This window comes from Aspergillus aculeatus (assembly GCF_001890905.1).
Source record: "Aspergillus aculeatus ATCC 16872 unplaced genomic scaffold ASPACscaffold_8, whole genome shotgun sequence".
In the NCBI taxonomy this organism is placed as follows: domain Eukaryota; kingdom Fungi; phylum Ascomycota; class Eurotiomycetes; order Eurotiales; family Aspergillaceae; genus Aspergillus; species Aspergillus aculeatus.
In genome coordinates this window covers 1,340,032-1,355,755 of record NW_017962983.1, presented here as the reverse complement: position 1 = coordinate 1,355,755, position 15,724 = coordinate 1,340,032, and the positions used below count along the sequence as shown (strand labels likewise).

General features: G+C 51.7%; 4 protein-coding genes across 4 annotated transcripts; 1 reads left to right on the top strand and 3 right to left on the bottom strand.

The window, feature by feature from the left end:
- Positions 1-213: 213 nt before the first annotated feature.
- On the top strand, positions 214-1,106 carry ASPACDRAFT_119920 (carbohydrate binding domain-containing protein). Its single transcript, XM_020196298.1, has 2 exons — positions 214-427; positions 545-1,106. The coding sequence occupies exons 1-2, from the start codon at positions 297-299 to the stop codon at positions 900-902; spliced, it is 489 nt and encodes a 162-aa protein (XP_020056325.1). The 5' UTR covers positions 214-296; the 3' UTR covers positions 903-1,106.
- Positions 1,107-1,675: 569 nt separating this feature from the next.
- On the bottom strand, positions 1,676-5,850 carry ASPACDRAFT_119918 (uncharacterized protein). The gene is made up of 5 exons (XM_020196297.1): positions 5,519-5,850; positions 5,329-5,443; positions 3,323-5,123; positions 2,166-3,272; positions 1,676-2,112 (listed from the first exon to the last, which is right to left on the bottom strand). Exons 1-5 carry the CDS (start codon positions 5,615-5,617, stop codon positions 2,034-2,036), a joined length of 3,201 nt encoding a protein of 1,066 aa, XP_020056324.1. The 5' UTR covers positions 5,618-5,850; the 3' UTR covers positions 1,676-2,033.
- A 1,295-nt stretch (positions 5,851-7,145) lies between these two features.
- On the bottom strand, positions 7,146-9,351 carry ASPACDRAFT_78895 (TMEM165/GDT1 family protein). Its single transcript, XM_020205288.1, has 3 exons — positions 8,470-9,351; positions 7,521-8,403; positions 7,146-7,461 (listed from the first exon to the last, which is right to left on the bottom strand). The coding sequence occupies exons 1-3, from the start codon at positions 9,052-9,054 to the stop codon at positions 7,394-7,396; spliced, it is 1,536 nt and encodes a 511-aa protein (XP_020056323.1). The 5' UTR covers positions 9,055-9,351; the 3' UTR covers positions 7,146-7,393.
- A 465-nt stretch (positions 9,352-9,816) lies between these two features.
- ASPACDRAFT_1888614 (putative sensor histidine kinase/response regulator) lies at positions 9,817-14,342 on the bottom strand. The gene is made up of 4 exons (XM_020198491.1): positions 13,842-14,342; positions 12,265-13,755; positions 10,475-12,213; positions 9,817-10,418 (listed from the first exon to the last, which is right to left on the bottom strand). The coding sequence occupies exons 1-4, from the start codon at positions 14,180-14,182 to the stop codon at positions 10,147-10,149; spliced, it is 3,843 nt and encodes a 1,280-aa protein (XP_020056322.1). The 5' UTR covers positions 14,183-14,342; the 3' UTR covers positions 9,817-10,146.
- Between the last annotated feature and the right edge of the window lie 1,382 nt (positions 14,343-15,724).

The following is a 15,724-nucleotide window of genomic DNA, read 5'->3' as shown; positions in this document are numbered from 1 at the left end:
CCCTCCCCCCCGAAAATAGAAAAATCAGGCGTCGCGAACAGCCGGATTCCCGCTCGATGCGGTGGGAAGAATAATCAATCAGGGTCTTGTCTGGTGATGTGGAGGCTGAAGGACCCTGTACTTACTATACGTACTCTGATATCGACAGCAGTATAAGAACCATGCTCTACTCTAGGTCAGGGACAACAACAACAACAACAACAACAACCACAATCCCCCCCCAAAAATCTCCACAGCACAGCACACTCAACACCCCCAACATCCAGCAACAAAACCAAACCAAACCAAAAAAAAAAATGTCGTGCAACCTCCTCACCAACCCCTCCTTCGAAACCGGCACCTTATCGCCGTGGTTCACCACCGTCCCCAATGTGAACATCGCCACCATCACGAACGCGACCGCCGCCTACGATGGGCATTATTACCTGTATGTCTGCCCTCTTCCCCCCATGAAAACTAGCCCTGGGCCCCCTGCCCCCTGCCCCCTGCCCCCCATCCCCCATCCCCTATTACATGTACTGTACAGGGCTAAAGCAGGGACTAGCGACCTCAAAACCGACTACGGCAACAGAGGCCACTCGATCGCGCAGACGGTGACGGGCCTCCAGCGCGGCACGGTGTATGACTTCTCGGCGCAGATCCAGATCCCGGCACCCTCGGGGGTGGAGTACTGTTTTGTGGACGCGTATATCGGGGCGAATGCGACGACGGGGCTCATTGTCTCGCAGCTGTTGGAGCCCACGGGCGAGTGGACGACGGTCAGTGGGTCGTATAAGCGGCGGGGGCGGCGGGCGGAGGATGTGTTGACGGTGACGGGGTCGTGTACGTCGCCGGGGAGTTCGTATGTTTGGGATGTGTTGGTTGATGCGGTTGTTCTTGAGGCGGTGGGAGGGTGTGTTTGATTGATGATGGGGTTGTCGGGCTGGGTTTGTGGGTGATTGATGGTGATGGGCTGGGCTGGGGGTTTGGGGGAGGGAGGGGGTGTACTGGGGATCTAGTTGAGGGCATGTTTTGGATGTATTGGGATGTTTGGACCTAGGATTTAATGCGATGGATGTAACTATCTGCTGCTGGTGCAATGGACTATGCGAGAGAGTTACGGAGGGAAGAATAATTCCTCGCGGGGGGTTTATACTTCCTGCTTCAAGTTCGTTCAATGACGTGCCAACCGGGAAAAAAATACAAGGGAGCTTTCCTGAGATGATTGCACGATGCAGACATAGGAACTGAAGGCATGCCAGGTATAGTCGGTACTGCACAGTCTGCATGCAGACACAACAAAATAAAAAAAAATAACCCACCCCTCCTTCCCAAAACAACCCCAATCCCACCCTCGAGCGAGTCCAATTCTAACTAACCCTTAACCCAACACCCTAACCACTACCCTCAATATCAACCCCACACAAACAAAGAAACACAAGTTGGAAACACCTCCCCCATACATACTAACCTGTACACTCATGGCATATTCTCGAGCCTACAGCACGGGATGTGATCTACTCGGACAGGGGGGGCATTTGAATCGGGGGCAGAAGGATACCAGTAGTCGCCTGAAGGCAGAGCCACCGGAAATGAGTGACCACCTCGTTAGAGGGCACTACCTCAGAGGACTACCTCATCCACCTGCAACCACAGCCTCAGTAGCGAGATTAGATCGAATGACATCAACGCTGCAGCTTGAGTTTCTGACTGTCCTGGTACGTGTATCCATTAGTATTGTCCACAAAATATGCTCCCTGATGTGTGAAAACTACTAGTCATAGATTAGAAGACATATTGGTATGCGCGCTACCATACAAGGCCCGGTAGAAGATTAGAAAGACATAGTCTCCAATACCCAAGAGGCTAGTCGCATTCCAACCTTGACCAACCCTGCTTAATCAGCACCACAGTAACAAGACCCGAGAAGAATAGAGACACTGAAAGGGTATCAGGAATTCATCATAAATCATAATCCACACTGCCAGATGACTGCCCAAGCCACTCCAATGGCCGCGACATCTCAACGGCTCAATGTGATTCAAGCCAAAGTCCTACCGCTGCTTTCTTCGATCATAAACTGATGCACTGACGGTGACGCCGTCCCAGCCAGGGGGAAGTGGTATGTCATTCCTGTGCGCCATTAGCCCATTAACATTAACAAGCGACTGAGTGGCTTCGCGTACTTTATGTGGTAAATCTTGATATTCCGTGCTCTGTCTTTGACCTGCCCCTCATCTTTGTTCATAAACCTTTTTTCACCCGGCTGCAGAGGCTCGATCGTGTCATGTTCTTTGATTTTTTTCCAGTTGAACATGGTGCCCCTTAGACACTCGTGTCCATGCTGGCCAATAAGCCTATCTAGTCGCTTTGTTTGCGCAGGCTCCCAGCGTTCCGTAGGCCGCCGACCGCGTTTGTGTTTCTGCGTGGAAGGGGCCGAGGCGGATGGTGAATTTGGTGAGACCGATTGAGCGGATCGAGCCGACCTTCTAAGTGGACTAGCCTGTATCTCTTGAGCACGATTGCTCGAGCGCTCCGTCGCATTTTCTGTTTGATTTTCTCGACGGGCACGTTTGCTGCGTGGCTGGATCGGCTTTCTGGCTCGTTGGCGCTCTACGGATACCTCGCGGTCGTCGTGCTCGAACTCAGCATCGCTTTCAGGAATCTCATCGGGTTCTCGCCCACGCTTGCGGGATGTCTCGTTGCGCCGACGCTCGACGCTTCGAGGATCCAGTCCCTGACTGATGGGGGACACGCGTGCGGCATTAGTCTGCCGGTCAATAAACAGGGCACGTGAGTCGCGAGGCGCAGCCGTAGACCGTGGGGTTTCTTCGTGAGACACGTTTGATACATGACTGACATCGTCGTTCGTGCCTTTTGATTGGCCGTGCCTGGATTGCTGCAATGCCTCCTCTCGAAGGGACGATGGACGGGAGTTGCGAACAAACGAGGGACTATGAGATCTCTCCAATTGAGACTCACCAGGATCACCAATGTCTAGTTGGCCATCGGTCACCTCGATTTCGACCTCGTCTTGAACAAATGTAGACGTCATATTGGGCGATGCTGGGATTTCGGACGGCTCCTCGGGGGCCGGTTCCCTTGTGTTTGCCCTCGGGCGCTCTACCTGGCGATCTTCAGAACTCTTTTCTGAGGTGAGCTGCTGCCTCTCGGAACGGTTTGTTGGTTGAAGAGGCTCCGTCTGCCGGGGAATTTCGGGAATTTCGGGAGCAGCGCTGAGCTGCTTTTGTCGTTGCCGCAATCGATCCATGGCTGTTGGATTCAAAAACATTCTTCTGGACGTTAGAACAAGGACAGCAAAAACAGCAGAAGGAGGACTCACGGCTTGGATTTGAGGGACTTCCTCCGTTCTCCATCTACCGGCGGAGGCTTCTTGAATGAGTTTGGCGGAATGTTGTTGCTAGCCCGGGTTGTTTCGACAGTATTACTGGCACTTTTCTCCGGTCTGGTAGTGACAGGCACGGGCTCTGCGCGTGTCGAAGACCTAGCAGGTTCAGCAGGTTTTGGGGTAGCTCTTTCCGGCCCTCTGGCTTGCTGTTCAACGCGCGGCGTAGCAGAACCATTCACAACTTCAGCCTGCTGCATACTTCCAGACCGTGGTGTAGGCAGCTCCGGCTGCAATTGCCTCTGAACCTCTGGGCTCACGAGAGTCCGACTAAGATCGTGCTCGACAGGAGATCTAGTAGTCCTCTGCAGTGATCTTGCAGACGGTCTAACAGGAGATTCTAACTGCATCGATCTGCGGGCCTCGGGACTTGCGGACTCCCCCGACTCCCAATGAGGATTTCTTCCCACCGGTTGAGTTTCGGGTACAGTATGGTACTCATTCCGAAGGCTAGGAGGAGTGGCACTATGCCGCGTACTTCGTGCCGAGACCCCACTGCCAGGGATATTTTGCGGACCATTTCGAGCCAGCGAGGGCGTAACAACAGCATATCTCGAAGTCGTGGCAGTCCCTGGAATAGACTCCGTCGGATGCCGGGCAGCTGACGGCGTTACTGAGTTTCGCGTCCTAGGGGTCGAAGAAAACGTGCTGCCCAGACTATAGCGCGTCTTAGGTCTGGCAAAGAACGCCTTTTTGACATCCTTATAAGTTTGTAATGGTCGTGGCATATCGGCATTAATTTCGTCGGTCCGTTTACAGACCCATTGGGCAGCGCGTAGGACGAACTTCCGCCACCCGTAGTTTTTTTTGAGCCCCTCAATGTCGATGGTGTCTTCCACCAGGCAAAGAGCCTCCATTTCCTGGTAGCGATACGCCACCTCAGCTGCAAGCTCTGGTGGGATTTCTCCGTTAGGACCCCTCAGCGCCTCAGTTTCGAAGCCTCGGAGAACTAATCCCTCTCCACTCGCCAGCTCAATGCAGAAGCCCTCTTCCAGCACTCTGGAAGGCTCAAAATCCGGATCATGCTGATACTTCTCCTCCAGCTGCATGATCGTGTACTGGGTACGCAGTTCTAGAGCGAGATCAAAGGTCTCCTTTTCCAACAGACTATCACCCGCAGATCTCTTCTGGCCCGCTGGTACGAGCCTGGTGGTGAAAGGCAAAGGAAATATGCTGTCAAGGATCCGGATCGCCTGCTTTAGAGATGAAGTTGATTCGGGTTCGCACAGGAGAACCTCGAGCACAAACCGCGCACAATTGGCTTTTTGCAAGGCTGGGGCTGGATCCCACTGGCCCTCAAGCTCATGTAGCTTCTCAGCCACTGTTGCCGATGATCTGACAATGTCATCAACCAGCTCGATGTCAATGTACGGCTGACTTCCGAAGTACTTAGCTTCCTCTCTGAGGTTGGACGTTTGTCGAGCCAGCCGCCAGCTTTCCAAACTTTGGGGATCATTCAGCTTCTGAAGCAACTTGGTAAACTCGAGCATTTCGAAAGGGCTGGGCACCGAGAACTCCAGCATATCCTCGGCCGCATCCCATAACTTGGGGAAAGCCTCAATCATCTTCCCAGGGTCAAGGTCCAATTCCGGCTCCGAGGGTAAGATAGTGGTCCCGGAGATATTGATCTCATCATCTGGTGTCTCAGGGATGACCTGATCCTGATTTTCAGGTCGCGAAGCCATCGGCTTCAGAGGCGACGATCTCTGAGGGGATTCCTCGACGACAACATCAAGGGCTGACAAAGCAAAAAGACAGTGAGCTTAAAGGTCACACAGGAGGGTCGAGACAGGCCCAACGCAAACAAAGGAGAACCCGGCATGAATACGACAAATAAAGACAACCGACCATCCCACACAAACAACAACAACAACAACCACACATCCTCCACAGTGATATACAGAGCAAGGTGAAGAGAAATGAATAAGAAGCCATTCACTCACCGGTTGCATGTCTCTTCTTGCCTGAGGTAGCCGCATCATCATCATTATCCAGGTGATGATCAGCGTCGTCCTCATCATCAACCAGCGGTCGACGACGATGCCCCAGCTCCCGACTCTGACTCCTGGTCACTCTCCGGGTCACGGGACTTGTTGTTTTCCTGAGAACTTGACCAAAAGCACCGGAACTTACGCCATGACCATTCAACCCTTCCTTCATCAGCGGCAGGGATGAAGAATATGATGGGGTGGAAGGTAGTCCTTCCACCTGGCGCGACCGCGACCGCGCCATAGATATCGAACCCAAAACAATGACCACAACACACAGTGAGAGAACCCCGTGTAAACAGGAAGGCGGTCAGGCGGGACGGGAAGATGTAAGTGGTATTCCCTACTAAATCCCCCTTGCAGCGAAAGGAAGTAGAAAATTGAGATGCAATAAGAGTGTTTCCTACCAGCACCGATGGTTGTTGTGATAGAAGGGAAATGGTCGATGGCTGGGAGAGGAGGGGGCCCGGAGCGGAGAAATGGAAAGAACTGGATTGTGCCAAACGCTTATGGGACAGACTTGGGGTAAGCGGTTGCACTAAACAGGGTATGGGCTTATGTAAGTGGCTTACCTCAGCGGCAGAATCAGGACGGTGAGTCCAAAACCCTGATGTAAACCCTAATGTTAGATCTTAGGACCCTTTGGACATTTATTCCCCTTTGGGAAGACAGTGTTGCCTGCCCGGTGGAAGTGATGGAGAGCTATCGCATGAAGTTAGATGCGTCTCCATATATACACTGTTTGATGATAGCACACAGCCTCAGCCTGCTCTGGTAGCCAAACCACTGAGAGAAGCAACGTCGACAGCCCTGGTTATGAATCAGGGGTAATGAAACCAAGGACACTTCACCCTGTGTTTACTCGGCCCCCGAGGATCTTTGGAGCTGTAAGAGAGTTTCATAGCATAGCCCGATCTCTCTAGCGCCACTGCCTGCAATTTGAGGAAGATCCTACTTGCAGATATTGCACAACGGAAGATATAGCACAGCAACAGTAGGAGTCGTGGGCGTGTTCATCCGGCAATAGCCAGCTCTAGAAGAGACTCAGCCTTATATAACTTTACTCTATGAGTTTTCCCAGACTAACGGAGAATATTGGAGCATGGATTTTTATCTACAGCACCAGTCTACCGAGAACCAAAGCAATCCTGTTTTTAGTTTCCGAGCAATTGCGTTGTGAGTAACGACTATAAGTTCTGTTCCAGCCGCGTCTGCCCGTGCAACACCCAGCACCATAGACGACTCAGTCTCAAATAACTTCACCCCACAAAATTCCCGAACATACAGAGGGTGCTGAGGTATACATTAGAACCTACAGTACCACCTTACCGAAAGTTACAAAAAATCCTATTTTTAGTTCTTGAGAAATTGTGTCTTTTCGACTACTTCTCAATTCCGCTCAGCATAAAAATGAGTCAGACGATTCCCGCCGCATGTCCCCATTCTTAACTATGTTCATTCATTGCTTTCCAACAACCCTCACACGAAGCCAGTGAGACCTTATCTTTACGAAGGCTAAATTCAAGATGAAGCAGAGGAACTACTGAAGGAGATCAGGTGAGAACTTATGAGTGAACTGTTCTGGAACAGACTACGCAGTATTTACTCGAGGCAGAATGACTCAGCTGAGTTGTGTAGCAAAGGAGGAACTGCCGCAAAGTCTAATACAAGCCATACTACGACGGTTGAAGGACATCGAATCGTCAGCCACTGAACTCAGATAAGACAACCAAGTTGTGGCCAGCCGGCCAACAGACAAAGAGAGAATTGCTGGTAAAGGAAGATGAGATTGAAATGCAACTCATTCTAAATCCGGGTAATCAGCCAATATCAGCTGTCATAACTCAACGCCGTAGATGCCATCCACCTTAAGATGGATTTCCACAGATATCATCTTTTATTAAAACATGCCAGACAGGCTAAGAGAACACATGCATGCATTATCAAGTATATGCGTATCAAGGGACCCAGCATGCCATAAGCAGCAAGGCTCGAAGGGAAGAAAGGAAGAGGAAAGATCTCAGTAGAGCGCTTCGATGAGGTAGATGACGCCAAAAACCAAGAACGCAGTAGCACCGCCCAGGGTGACTGTTGACACGTTAGCATTCTGCCCGAACCGACACAACAAAAGAGACAAAAAAACTTACCAACACGCATGCTGACCTTGCCAGCAATAGCACTTCCTCCAATCACTGCCGCAGCAGTGCAGAGTCCATGGCCGGTGATAGCGCCGACGGTGACCCACCAGTAGTCCTGACCCGCAGCCATGGCAATTGTGGCGATCTGGCTGCGGTCGCCCCATTCACCCAAAAAGGTCATCACAAAGGTTTGCACCCAGGCGGGGCTAAGAAGAAGCGAGAAGAGGTTGTTCATGCCATTGAGAACATCGCCCCAGCGATTGGGGGAAGGTGACGATCCACGCGAGGAAGAAGATGAGACACTCTCAGGAGGCGAAGGGAGGCGGTTGCCGGATGAACGAGACTTGCGCCGGCCCACGCGACCGGCCTCCAAGGCGTGAGGAGTCACTGAAGAGCGACGACGGTTCATGCGCATCTGTTGCTGTTCTTTCTCTTCCAGTTCCATCTCAACCTCCTTCATTTCCTCGCCGACACCCTCATCGGGGGACATCTCGCGGCCCTCTTTCAACATCTTAAGCCCGAACACGAAGAACAGGACCGCTGCGAGAAGCTTAGTGAGAGACTTAGGAATCAACGAGGGCACGGCGTGACCCAGGATAGCGGAAAGGACAGTCATGATCATCAGTGCGCCGAATGCCGCGGAGAAAACGAGCAGGCGCGGGTGGCGCATCGCCATGAGGGCGGCCACCAAGAATGTCTTATCGCCAATCTCCGAAACCACGATCATGGTAAACGAGAACAGCAGCGAATGGAACGCAGTTTCCTCCTGAATGTCTCCGGATTGTGGTTGCAGGTGGCCATCCTTATCCAGACCGAGCGGGCTCTCTTTCACTGTTGCGGGGGACTTGGGAGGTGGGATGTCATGGGGCTTCTCAGGCAAGTCGGCGGGTTTCTTGGATCAATGTCAGCGCATTTGCCCCTTTTCAAAATTAAGGATCATACCAGCGTCCCCGCTTACCTCGAGTCGACCCAGGCTTGAATCCGCAGTAAAGCTCTTGGGGTCCTTGGCCTCAGTGGCCTCAATCTGCGTGGGCAGCTTCTGCTGCTCGCTGTGCGGCAACGGCGGAGCTTCCTTAGGACTATCAGGCGTCTTCTCGCCGGGAAACGGATTCTCCCTCATCTTCTCCGTGACACCGCCCTCTGTCCCTCGAGTTCCTTCTTTCGGACCCGTCCGATGAGGGTCGTCCATCACGCCGTCATTTGAATACGGGATCGGCTTGCCGTCAGGCCCAAGTTGTTCTGCCGCTTTGTAATCGGCCACGGTGACGTCGTCCACTGAAACGCCCGAGCCGGACTTTTTGCGATCCCGCTCGGCGCTTGTTTCCACCCAAGGACCGGCGTGAGGCCGGCCATCCTTGCCGTCAATGGGGGCGTCCAGCGTCCCTTTGGAGGCAACTTTGGGAGCAGCAAGTGCATCTATATCGACAGCGTTGGCATTGGATGCATCCTGCAGGCTCCCACTGGCTGTTGTATCGGCGACGGCGACGGCGACTGAGAGTGCGGGGAGAAGAAGTAGAAGCGAAGATAGATGGTGGACCTTCATGATGCAAAACGTCGGTCGCGAAAGAGATGTCGGTTGAAAATACTAGTGATACAATGACCGCAGCTATAGTTGAGCACGCATTAAGCGATTCGGCCGTGAAATAAGAATCCAATCTAGAGACAGTGATTTGTTACTCAAGCCACGAGAGCAACTCTGATGCGGGAATGAGAAGGAACGCGAATGAGGCAATCGGTATACTGAAATCGAACGGCGATCCCGGTAGATGGCGTCAACTCAACAACAAGAAATTAAACCCAAGAGACCACGAGATAAAGAAAGTGGGAAGAAGGAAGAAGGAAGAGACCGAGGGGGTGGGATGCAGGAGATTCAAAAGAGGAGCGAGAACGAAAGACCCGATGGAGCCTGGGCTGGCCGTGTTTCCACACCGGCCGCAAAGGGGCAACGCCGCCTCCACATCACGTGGTGGCTGGCCGCTTGCGGGCGGGTAGGTTGCCAAATTTCCTGCCTCAGGACGGTCGCGTCTGACAAACGTCCCGCCATAATAGGAGGATAACCTAGGAAGATACAACAATACCATACGTAAGACACCTATGCAAGGCTGGATCCGGTACGGAGTACCTACATCTACCTGCCCCATCATTCAGGGGGTACAACAAAGGGTTTTGACAGTGTGAAAAAATATTTATAGCAACTGCCGACTCCAGCAGAATCCTTGTACTGTAGACAAAGCCCCGGTCATCAAGCCGTCGTGGTTATACTAAGGGTACAGTACATACAGAGTACATACATTCCAATATCCACCTCTCTCATCATCGGTAGATGATCTCCATGTAGCAGTAAATTGATACATATATTATATAAGGCCTGTCCTGAAATCCAATCAGACGCTTTTCGGACCTCAATCTAAAATAATAGACCAATCCGACCCGTAGCATCGCAATCATGCGAGCTGAAGATAAACGCCAGCCGAATAAAAACGCCAAATTCCTGATAAGGGTATCACTCATGCCTCATATCCGTGTACGGAGTAATTCAAACACAGAATCATTGGAAACAAAATCGAGAAGATCCCCAAAGACCACCAAAAACTGATCGAATGCACGCATGTCGGTGTGAGATGTGTACTTCGTTTCATTCAGATGCAGACCCAGATACCGACAAACGCCGTTCCACCGTTTCTCTATCCTCCCATTCCGACAACAACTTCGAGACCTCTTTGAAGGAAACCGGCTTCGTGAGGAACAAGTTGACACCCGACGTAAGCGCCTCAGATTCATCGCGCGAGCTACTGAGGCCCGTCAGGGCGATGATCACGGCGGGGGCGCAGCCCTCGCCGCGCTCTTTCTCAATGGCTCTGATGGCGCGTGTTGCCTCAAAGCCATTCATGACTGGCATAGACATATCTATGGTGATGGGGTTAGCAGAGGACTGAATTATGGTGACAAAAAGAGCTACTTACCCATGAAAATAATATCATAACCTTCAGGGAGCCGCTCAACAGCATCAACGGCCAACTTGCCGTTCTCAGCAGAGTCCAGCGTTTCAAGTTCCCGCTTTTTCATAAAGGTGAGCATCAATTTAAGGTTGATCGAATTGTCATCCACAACCAAGATGCGTGCGCGGCGATTGAACGGCAAAAAGTCTGGTTGCTGCCTAGGCGATTGGGGTTGGACGGATGACGCCGGTGATTCAGTTGGACACAAAGGGTCAAAGGCATCAGAGGACTGTGAACGCATGTAGTCGTAGGAAGACGACGAGTCCGAGCCGGCGGTCGCTTCTGGGGTGAGATCCGGTGTATCAGTGAGAGTTTCGAACATCTGTTCTCCAGGGGATGTATCGCTTGATGTCAAGACAGCGGGTCGGGGCCGTTCAGGTAACTGAATTATCTCCGCTGTTAGAGTCCCATTTTGGATCTCCAAGCATTTGCGAATGCTGCGTGCGAGTTTGTGTGGACCACATGGTCGTCGAATGATATTAACCATATTGGCCAGAGATAACCACCGCGACCGACTTGTCGTATAATCAACGGATTTGTTACAGAAGACGAGGAGACATGGAAGCGTCGTGTCGGAACCAGGTTGTGCTCCCGAAGCCAAGTCCTGTTCCTCAGCTAGAGTAATATCCGCGGGTACTCTGTCCTGGGACGACACTATCTCAAGGCCATACCAATCGGTCAGGTAACGTATATAGACGGACCAGAATGAATGTGTCACTGCTTCCGCGGGTTCTACCCCGAGGATTGCAACGCGACGACCAGCATGAGCCTCGCGCAGCATACGACTTTCTGTCAATGCGTCTTTCTCCTTGGCCGACGGCGACCGGGGGCCCACTGTCTCCTCCAGATCCAACTCAGGACCAGGCCGAATCAGTGGCAGAGACACTTTGACAATGGTACCTTCGCCAGGGCGACTGTGAATGTTGATACTACCCTTAAGAGCTTTGACAAGGCTCCGTACAATAGAGAGACCAAGGCCGGTTCCAACTGCGAGAGTATCTTCTTGAGCGAAAGGTGTATACAAGCGACCGCGCAGGAACTCCTCAGAGATGCCTTTACCGGTGTCAGAAACAGTCAAAGTAACCAGTTCTTCGACTCCATGACGGTGTGAACGGCCTTCTGAAGCCTCTGTGACCTCCAGATGCAAAGACACACGACCACTGTGAGTGTACTTCATCGCGTTCCCGAAGATGTTCATGATAATGCGTCTCAGGGCTCCTGGCTGCGTGAGATAGGTCCAATCATTATGTGCAATATCCACCACGACCTCCACATCCGAACGACAAGCAGTCTCTGCCTCGAGCTCAGACGCGGGTTTTCTCGACTGTCCAAGCGGCAGGACCATCGGCTGATCATAGGGGGCGGAGGACTTCTGACCATATGCATGACCCAGGCATACACCTTCCACAACTTCTTCAGCCAATATAGCCAAGTCTGTTGCCACATAAGTGTCCAGGTGCGTGGAGAACCGATCTGGTCCTTTCAACTCGATGGGTGGTGTTCGGCTTCGTTTCATATTTCGATACGTCCGTTCCAGAGAAACGATTTTGCTGAAATCCAAAACCTGGTTCATCGTGTCCAGCAAAGTACGCCCGCATGCGTTGATGGTCTCCAAGAGAGAGGTTTGGAATTCGTCAAGCTGCGTGCCGTTGAGAAACTCCGCGGCCGCCAGGATCCCATGGAGCGGACTCCGAAGCTCGTGACTGGCAAATTGTCAGCAAAATGCATATGAAATGTGTGTTAGAAATACTCACGATATACTGCCTATGAAATCGCCCTTTTGCCGATCGGAAATGAGTGATTCGACCCGATTGCACTCCGCCATGATGGAAGATCCGAACCCGAGGATAGAACTCAATTCTACCGACGAGCTGAAGACTTGCGTCTCCAGTGTGTTCCAACAGAAACAGCCGGCAAACCACTGTGAATTTGCAGAATTCCAAAGCGGCACAAAAAGAACTTGAGTGGCGCTCGGAAAGTACTGATTTAGCATAGAGTTTTCCGTGGCTCTCCATCGCTTGGATCCTGTCTTGCCCGTCTCGGACGACCTGGTGGTGCGCGAGCGACTTCTTCGTGGCGTTTCATCGTCGGAACTTGAGATCATACCATCGCGGTGAAAGGACCAGAGCTTGCCTTTACTGTACCGCCGCAGTAGTTGGTGTAGAAACGCAGTGTCGAGGGAGGCTGCTGGGTAGAGGGCTTTCGAACCTGGGCCGGGCGCAAATGGCTCTTCACTGGTTGAAATAGCCAGCACAGGAGCCGGATTGTTGCCTTCTATCGAGCAATCACTTCCTGTGTCAACGTCGATCATCGGACTATTGTTCGCCTCGACGAAAATGACTCCGCCATCCACACTAAGCTCGAGACTCTCTCGTAGCAGATTGGCCGCCCGTCGGAATGCCCAACCATGTCCGTGAGAGTCATCAGAGCCCTTCAATTCTTTTTCGCGACTGCCGGCCCACCAATCTGGAAAGGGGGTATCCGGTGCGGAGGATTGAGCATGATCGAACTTTGATTCAGACACGGAACTGAAAGAGCGGGTATCACTGCTTTGAGATCGCCTAGATGGAGCATCAAAGCTATTAAGTGACCCAAGGGAGTGATGGTTGGCTCGCTGACTTGACGAAGGTGGTGTGCTGGGTGCCGCTGCAGAGCTACCAGAGGAGGAGGGATGACTTCCATCGACAAAGCTGGAGCTGCCTTCAACAAAGCAGCTGAGACCACGAGACAGGCGGGCTGCACGACGACCTTCGGACGCCTGGCGGCTGACCTTCAAATAGTCCATGATCAAGCCGGCCAATGTGTCCATAGTGCCCCTCTCCGTAGCGCTAAAACCATCGTGCGGTTTTGTGTCAAGAACAAAGAAACATCCAATGTTGATGTTGGTGTCCGTGGTCAAGGGCGTACCGGCATAGAATCGAAACTGCGGCTCTCCTGTTACGAATGGAAGGCGCTTATATCGTTCTTCTTCGCTGAGGTCGTTCAGAATCAAGAATTGGCGTTGTCCCGGTTCGCGGGCGGGCGGAAGAGCAACAGTGGCCTGGAGGAAAGAGGCGATCTCGTCTGAGTAACCGAAGTCTTGGAACATTTTCGAGGAGTCGATACCTACCTTGCACATACTCCAGGCGCTAGATGATAATGTTGAGCAACCATCCCAGACGCCTTCACCGGATGCTTGATAGTCGCTAACGGCCCCAGTCTGGGTGCTCTGCGCCACAATGAATTGGCTCTGACGGTCTGAAACACTGTCGGGGGTCGACTAAGTCAGTCATCCACAGTGAAAAGATGTGCAGGAGTTACCCCATGATGTTGAGTTTCATTCCCGACGTACCTGATCAACACGCGCTCAACATTGAGTCGCAATGCTGCCAGCTGCGCAAACGACGTTAACGTCGCATTGGCTTCCCCGATTATCAGACTCTCGGGGACAAGTCCTGCTGCAGCGGCATCAATGGCGGGGTTTGAAGGACTTTGGGATGATAATGAGGGCGACGAAGGAATGTGGTTAGAGGAATCTAAGCTGGCAGAGGGAAGCGCATCATCGCTGGCGGAGGTAAAACTGCGGTCTTGAGGGACACCGGTGCGTTCGGGCTGGAAGTACCGGTACAATTCCCGAACTCGGCGACCCGCGTTGTGATCATCGCCCCTTTGCGGAGGGGGTGATGATTCCATGGCGAGAAAGGAAAGGAAGAACGGGAGAAAGGTAGAGGAAAGGGAAGGGAAGAGGAGCAGAGAGAGGATGTAGGATGATAACAATAAAAATAATAATAGTAAGAACTATAATTATTTTTCGGTGGGCCTGACTCTCACAAAATTCGATGCGACGGGGGGGGGGTAGGAGTTGGCGCTCAAACGGGCTTATGCAGCCATCCTGGCGGGGGTGGAAATGGAGGCGCTGGCTTGATCAGATTAAAGTGTGGCAAAGTGTTGTTAGTGAGGAAGCCACAAGGGAGGTGACGTCGCGATAGTCGAGGCCGGAAAGAGGCTAGATAGGAGGACAGAGAAAATGTAGGATGATGGAGTTGAGTAGGAGAAGAATGTAGAAAAGGAAGCAAGAAGGGAAGAAGAGGGAAGGGGAAGAGCAAGCTGCTGGAAAGCCAGCTGGAATCGAGCGGCTTTAATATCAACAACTCAATCAAGGATTGCTTGCAGGGCAATCGAAGGAGGAGGAGGAGGAGGAGGAGGAGGAGGAGTGAGTGAGTGGGAATAAGAGGAGGAAGGGTAGGCGAGACGAAACAAGACAAGACAAGACAATAGACGAGAGCAGAGTAATGAGTAACTCAGCCATCAAGTCAAAAGGTTTTGGTCAGTTTGTTAATCAGTCAGCAAATTTATGCAAAAAGTGACTCTTCTAGGACATCAACCAGCAGTAGCTGTGGATAGGGAAATTAATCTTTCATTTTACATACAGACCGAAACAATGCATCCATAGTTACTCAGTAGGGACAGTACCCAGTTTACTTTGCAGTTTGCACGGTTCCAAAAAAAAGTACGTGTAAAGTAGCAGATTAGTCATGGTCAGAAAGCAACGGACGCATGAATCAGGAAATTCCGGATGGCAAATCTTACGTGGAATGTAGAAAACCACATAACAAGAAACACCACAGCCAGTGACTGACCAGGATCATATCACAGTCGATGACCGATTGTCTCACTGAAAGTCACCTCATCAGCTGTCAATCAGTCCACACAGCTGCGCCTTATCCGGGGGTACCCGTCTAATGTGGCGATAATGATTCAAGAACAGGCAAAGAAGGGAATAGAAGATACAACAAAAGGGCAGGCCGCCGAATAATACCTAGTGGGGAGTAGATCTGAGGATCTCTGAATCTTTTTGAATAACTGGAGCATGACCCAACAAATGAGATCCAATATGGACTCGGTCCTTTCTCATCCAGTAGACCTGAACATCCACTCCTCTGGACCATGCAACTCCCGAACTCCACCAACTTCTCGTGTCGTGACGACTCAGGAACTGTGAGCCGATTACATGATGAAAGCCCTAGGCACACATTATTCTTTTGCTGGGGAAGATGCTGTACTATGTGTAGAGTGTGTACCATATTCCCACTTCCAAGAGCAGAGTACGGATACTTCACAGTCATAACTTCAAGGGTCAATCAATCATACAAAGAGTTACCAATTCATATATGACTGGATCTCTCACAAGCACCCTTCAAAAAGTGACCAGCATCCATCTCCAACATGTCACTT

Coding starts and splice junctions, on each gene's coding strand:
- ASPACDRAFT_119920 (XM_020196298.1), top strand. CDS start 297: ATGTCGTGCAACCTCCTCACCAACCCCTCCTTCGAAACCGGCACCTTA. Junction 428..544: donor TACGATGGGCATTATTACCT/GTATGTCTGCCC, acceptor AGCAGGGACTAG/CGACCTCAAAACCGACTACG.
- ASPACDRAFT_119918 (XM_020196297.1), bottom strand. CDS start 5,617: ATGGCGCGGTCGCGGTCGCGCCAGGTGGAAGGACTACCTTCCACCCCA. Junction 5,444..5,518: donor AAGGGTTGAATGGTCATGGC/GTAAGTTCCGGT, acceptor ACCAGGAGTCAG/AGTCGGGAGCTGGGGCATCG. Junction 2,113..2,165: donor ATCAAGATTTACCACATAAA/GTACGCGAAGCC, acceptor AATGGCGCACAG/GAATGACATACCACTTCCCC.
- ASPACDRAFT_78895 (XM_020205288.1), bottom strand. CDS start 9,054: ATGAAGGTCCACCATCTATCTTCGCTTCTACTTCTTCTCCCCGCACTC. Junction 8,404..8,469: donor CAAGCCTGGGTCGACTCGAG/GTAAGCGGGGAC, acceptor CATTGATCCAAG/AAACCCGCCGACTTGCCTGA. Junction 7,462..7,520: donor CAAGGTCAGCATGCGTGTTG/GTAAGTTTTTTT, acceptor ACGTGTCAACAG/TCACCCTGGGCGGTGCTACT.
- ASPACDRAFT_1888614 (XM_020198491.1), bottom strand. CDS start 14,182: ATGGAATCATCACCCCCTCCGCAAAGGGGCGATGATCACAACGCGGGT. Junction 13,756..13,841: donor GTTGAGCGCGTGTTGATCAG/GTACGTCGGGAA, acceptor GACCCCCGACAG/TGTTTCAGACCGTCAGAGCC. Junction 10,419..10,474: donor TTATGATATTATTTTCATGG/GTAAGTAGCTCT, acceptor CCATCACCATAG/ATATGTCTATGCCAGTCATG.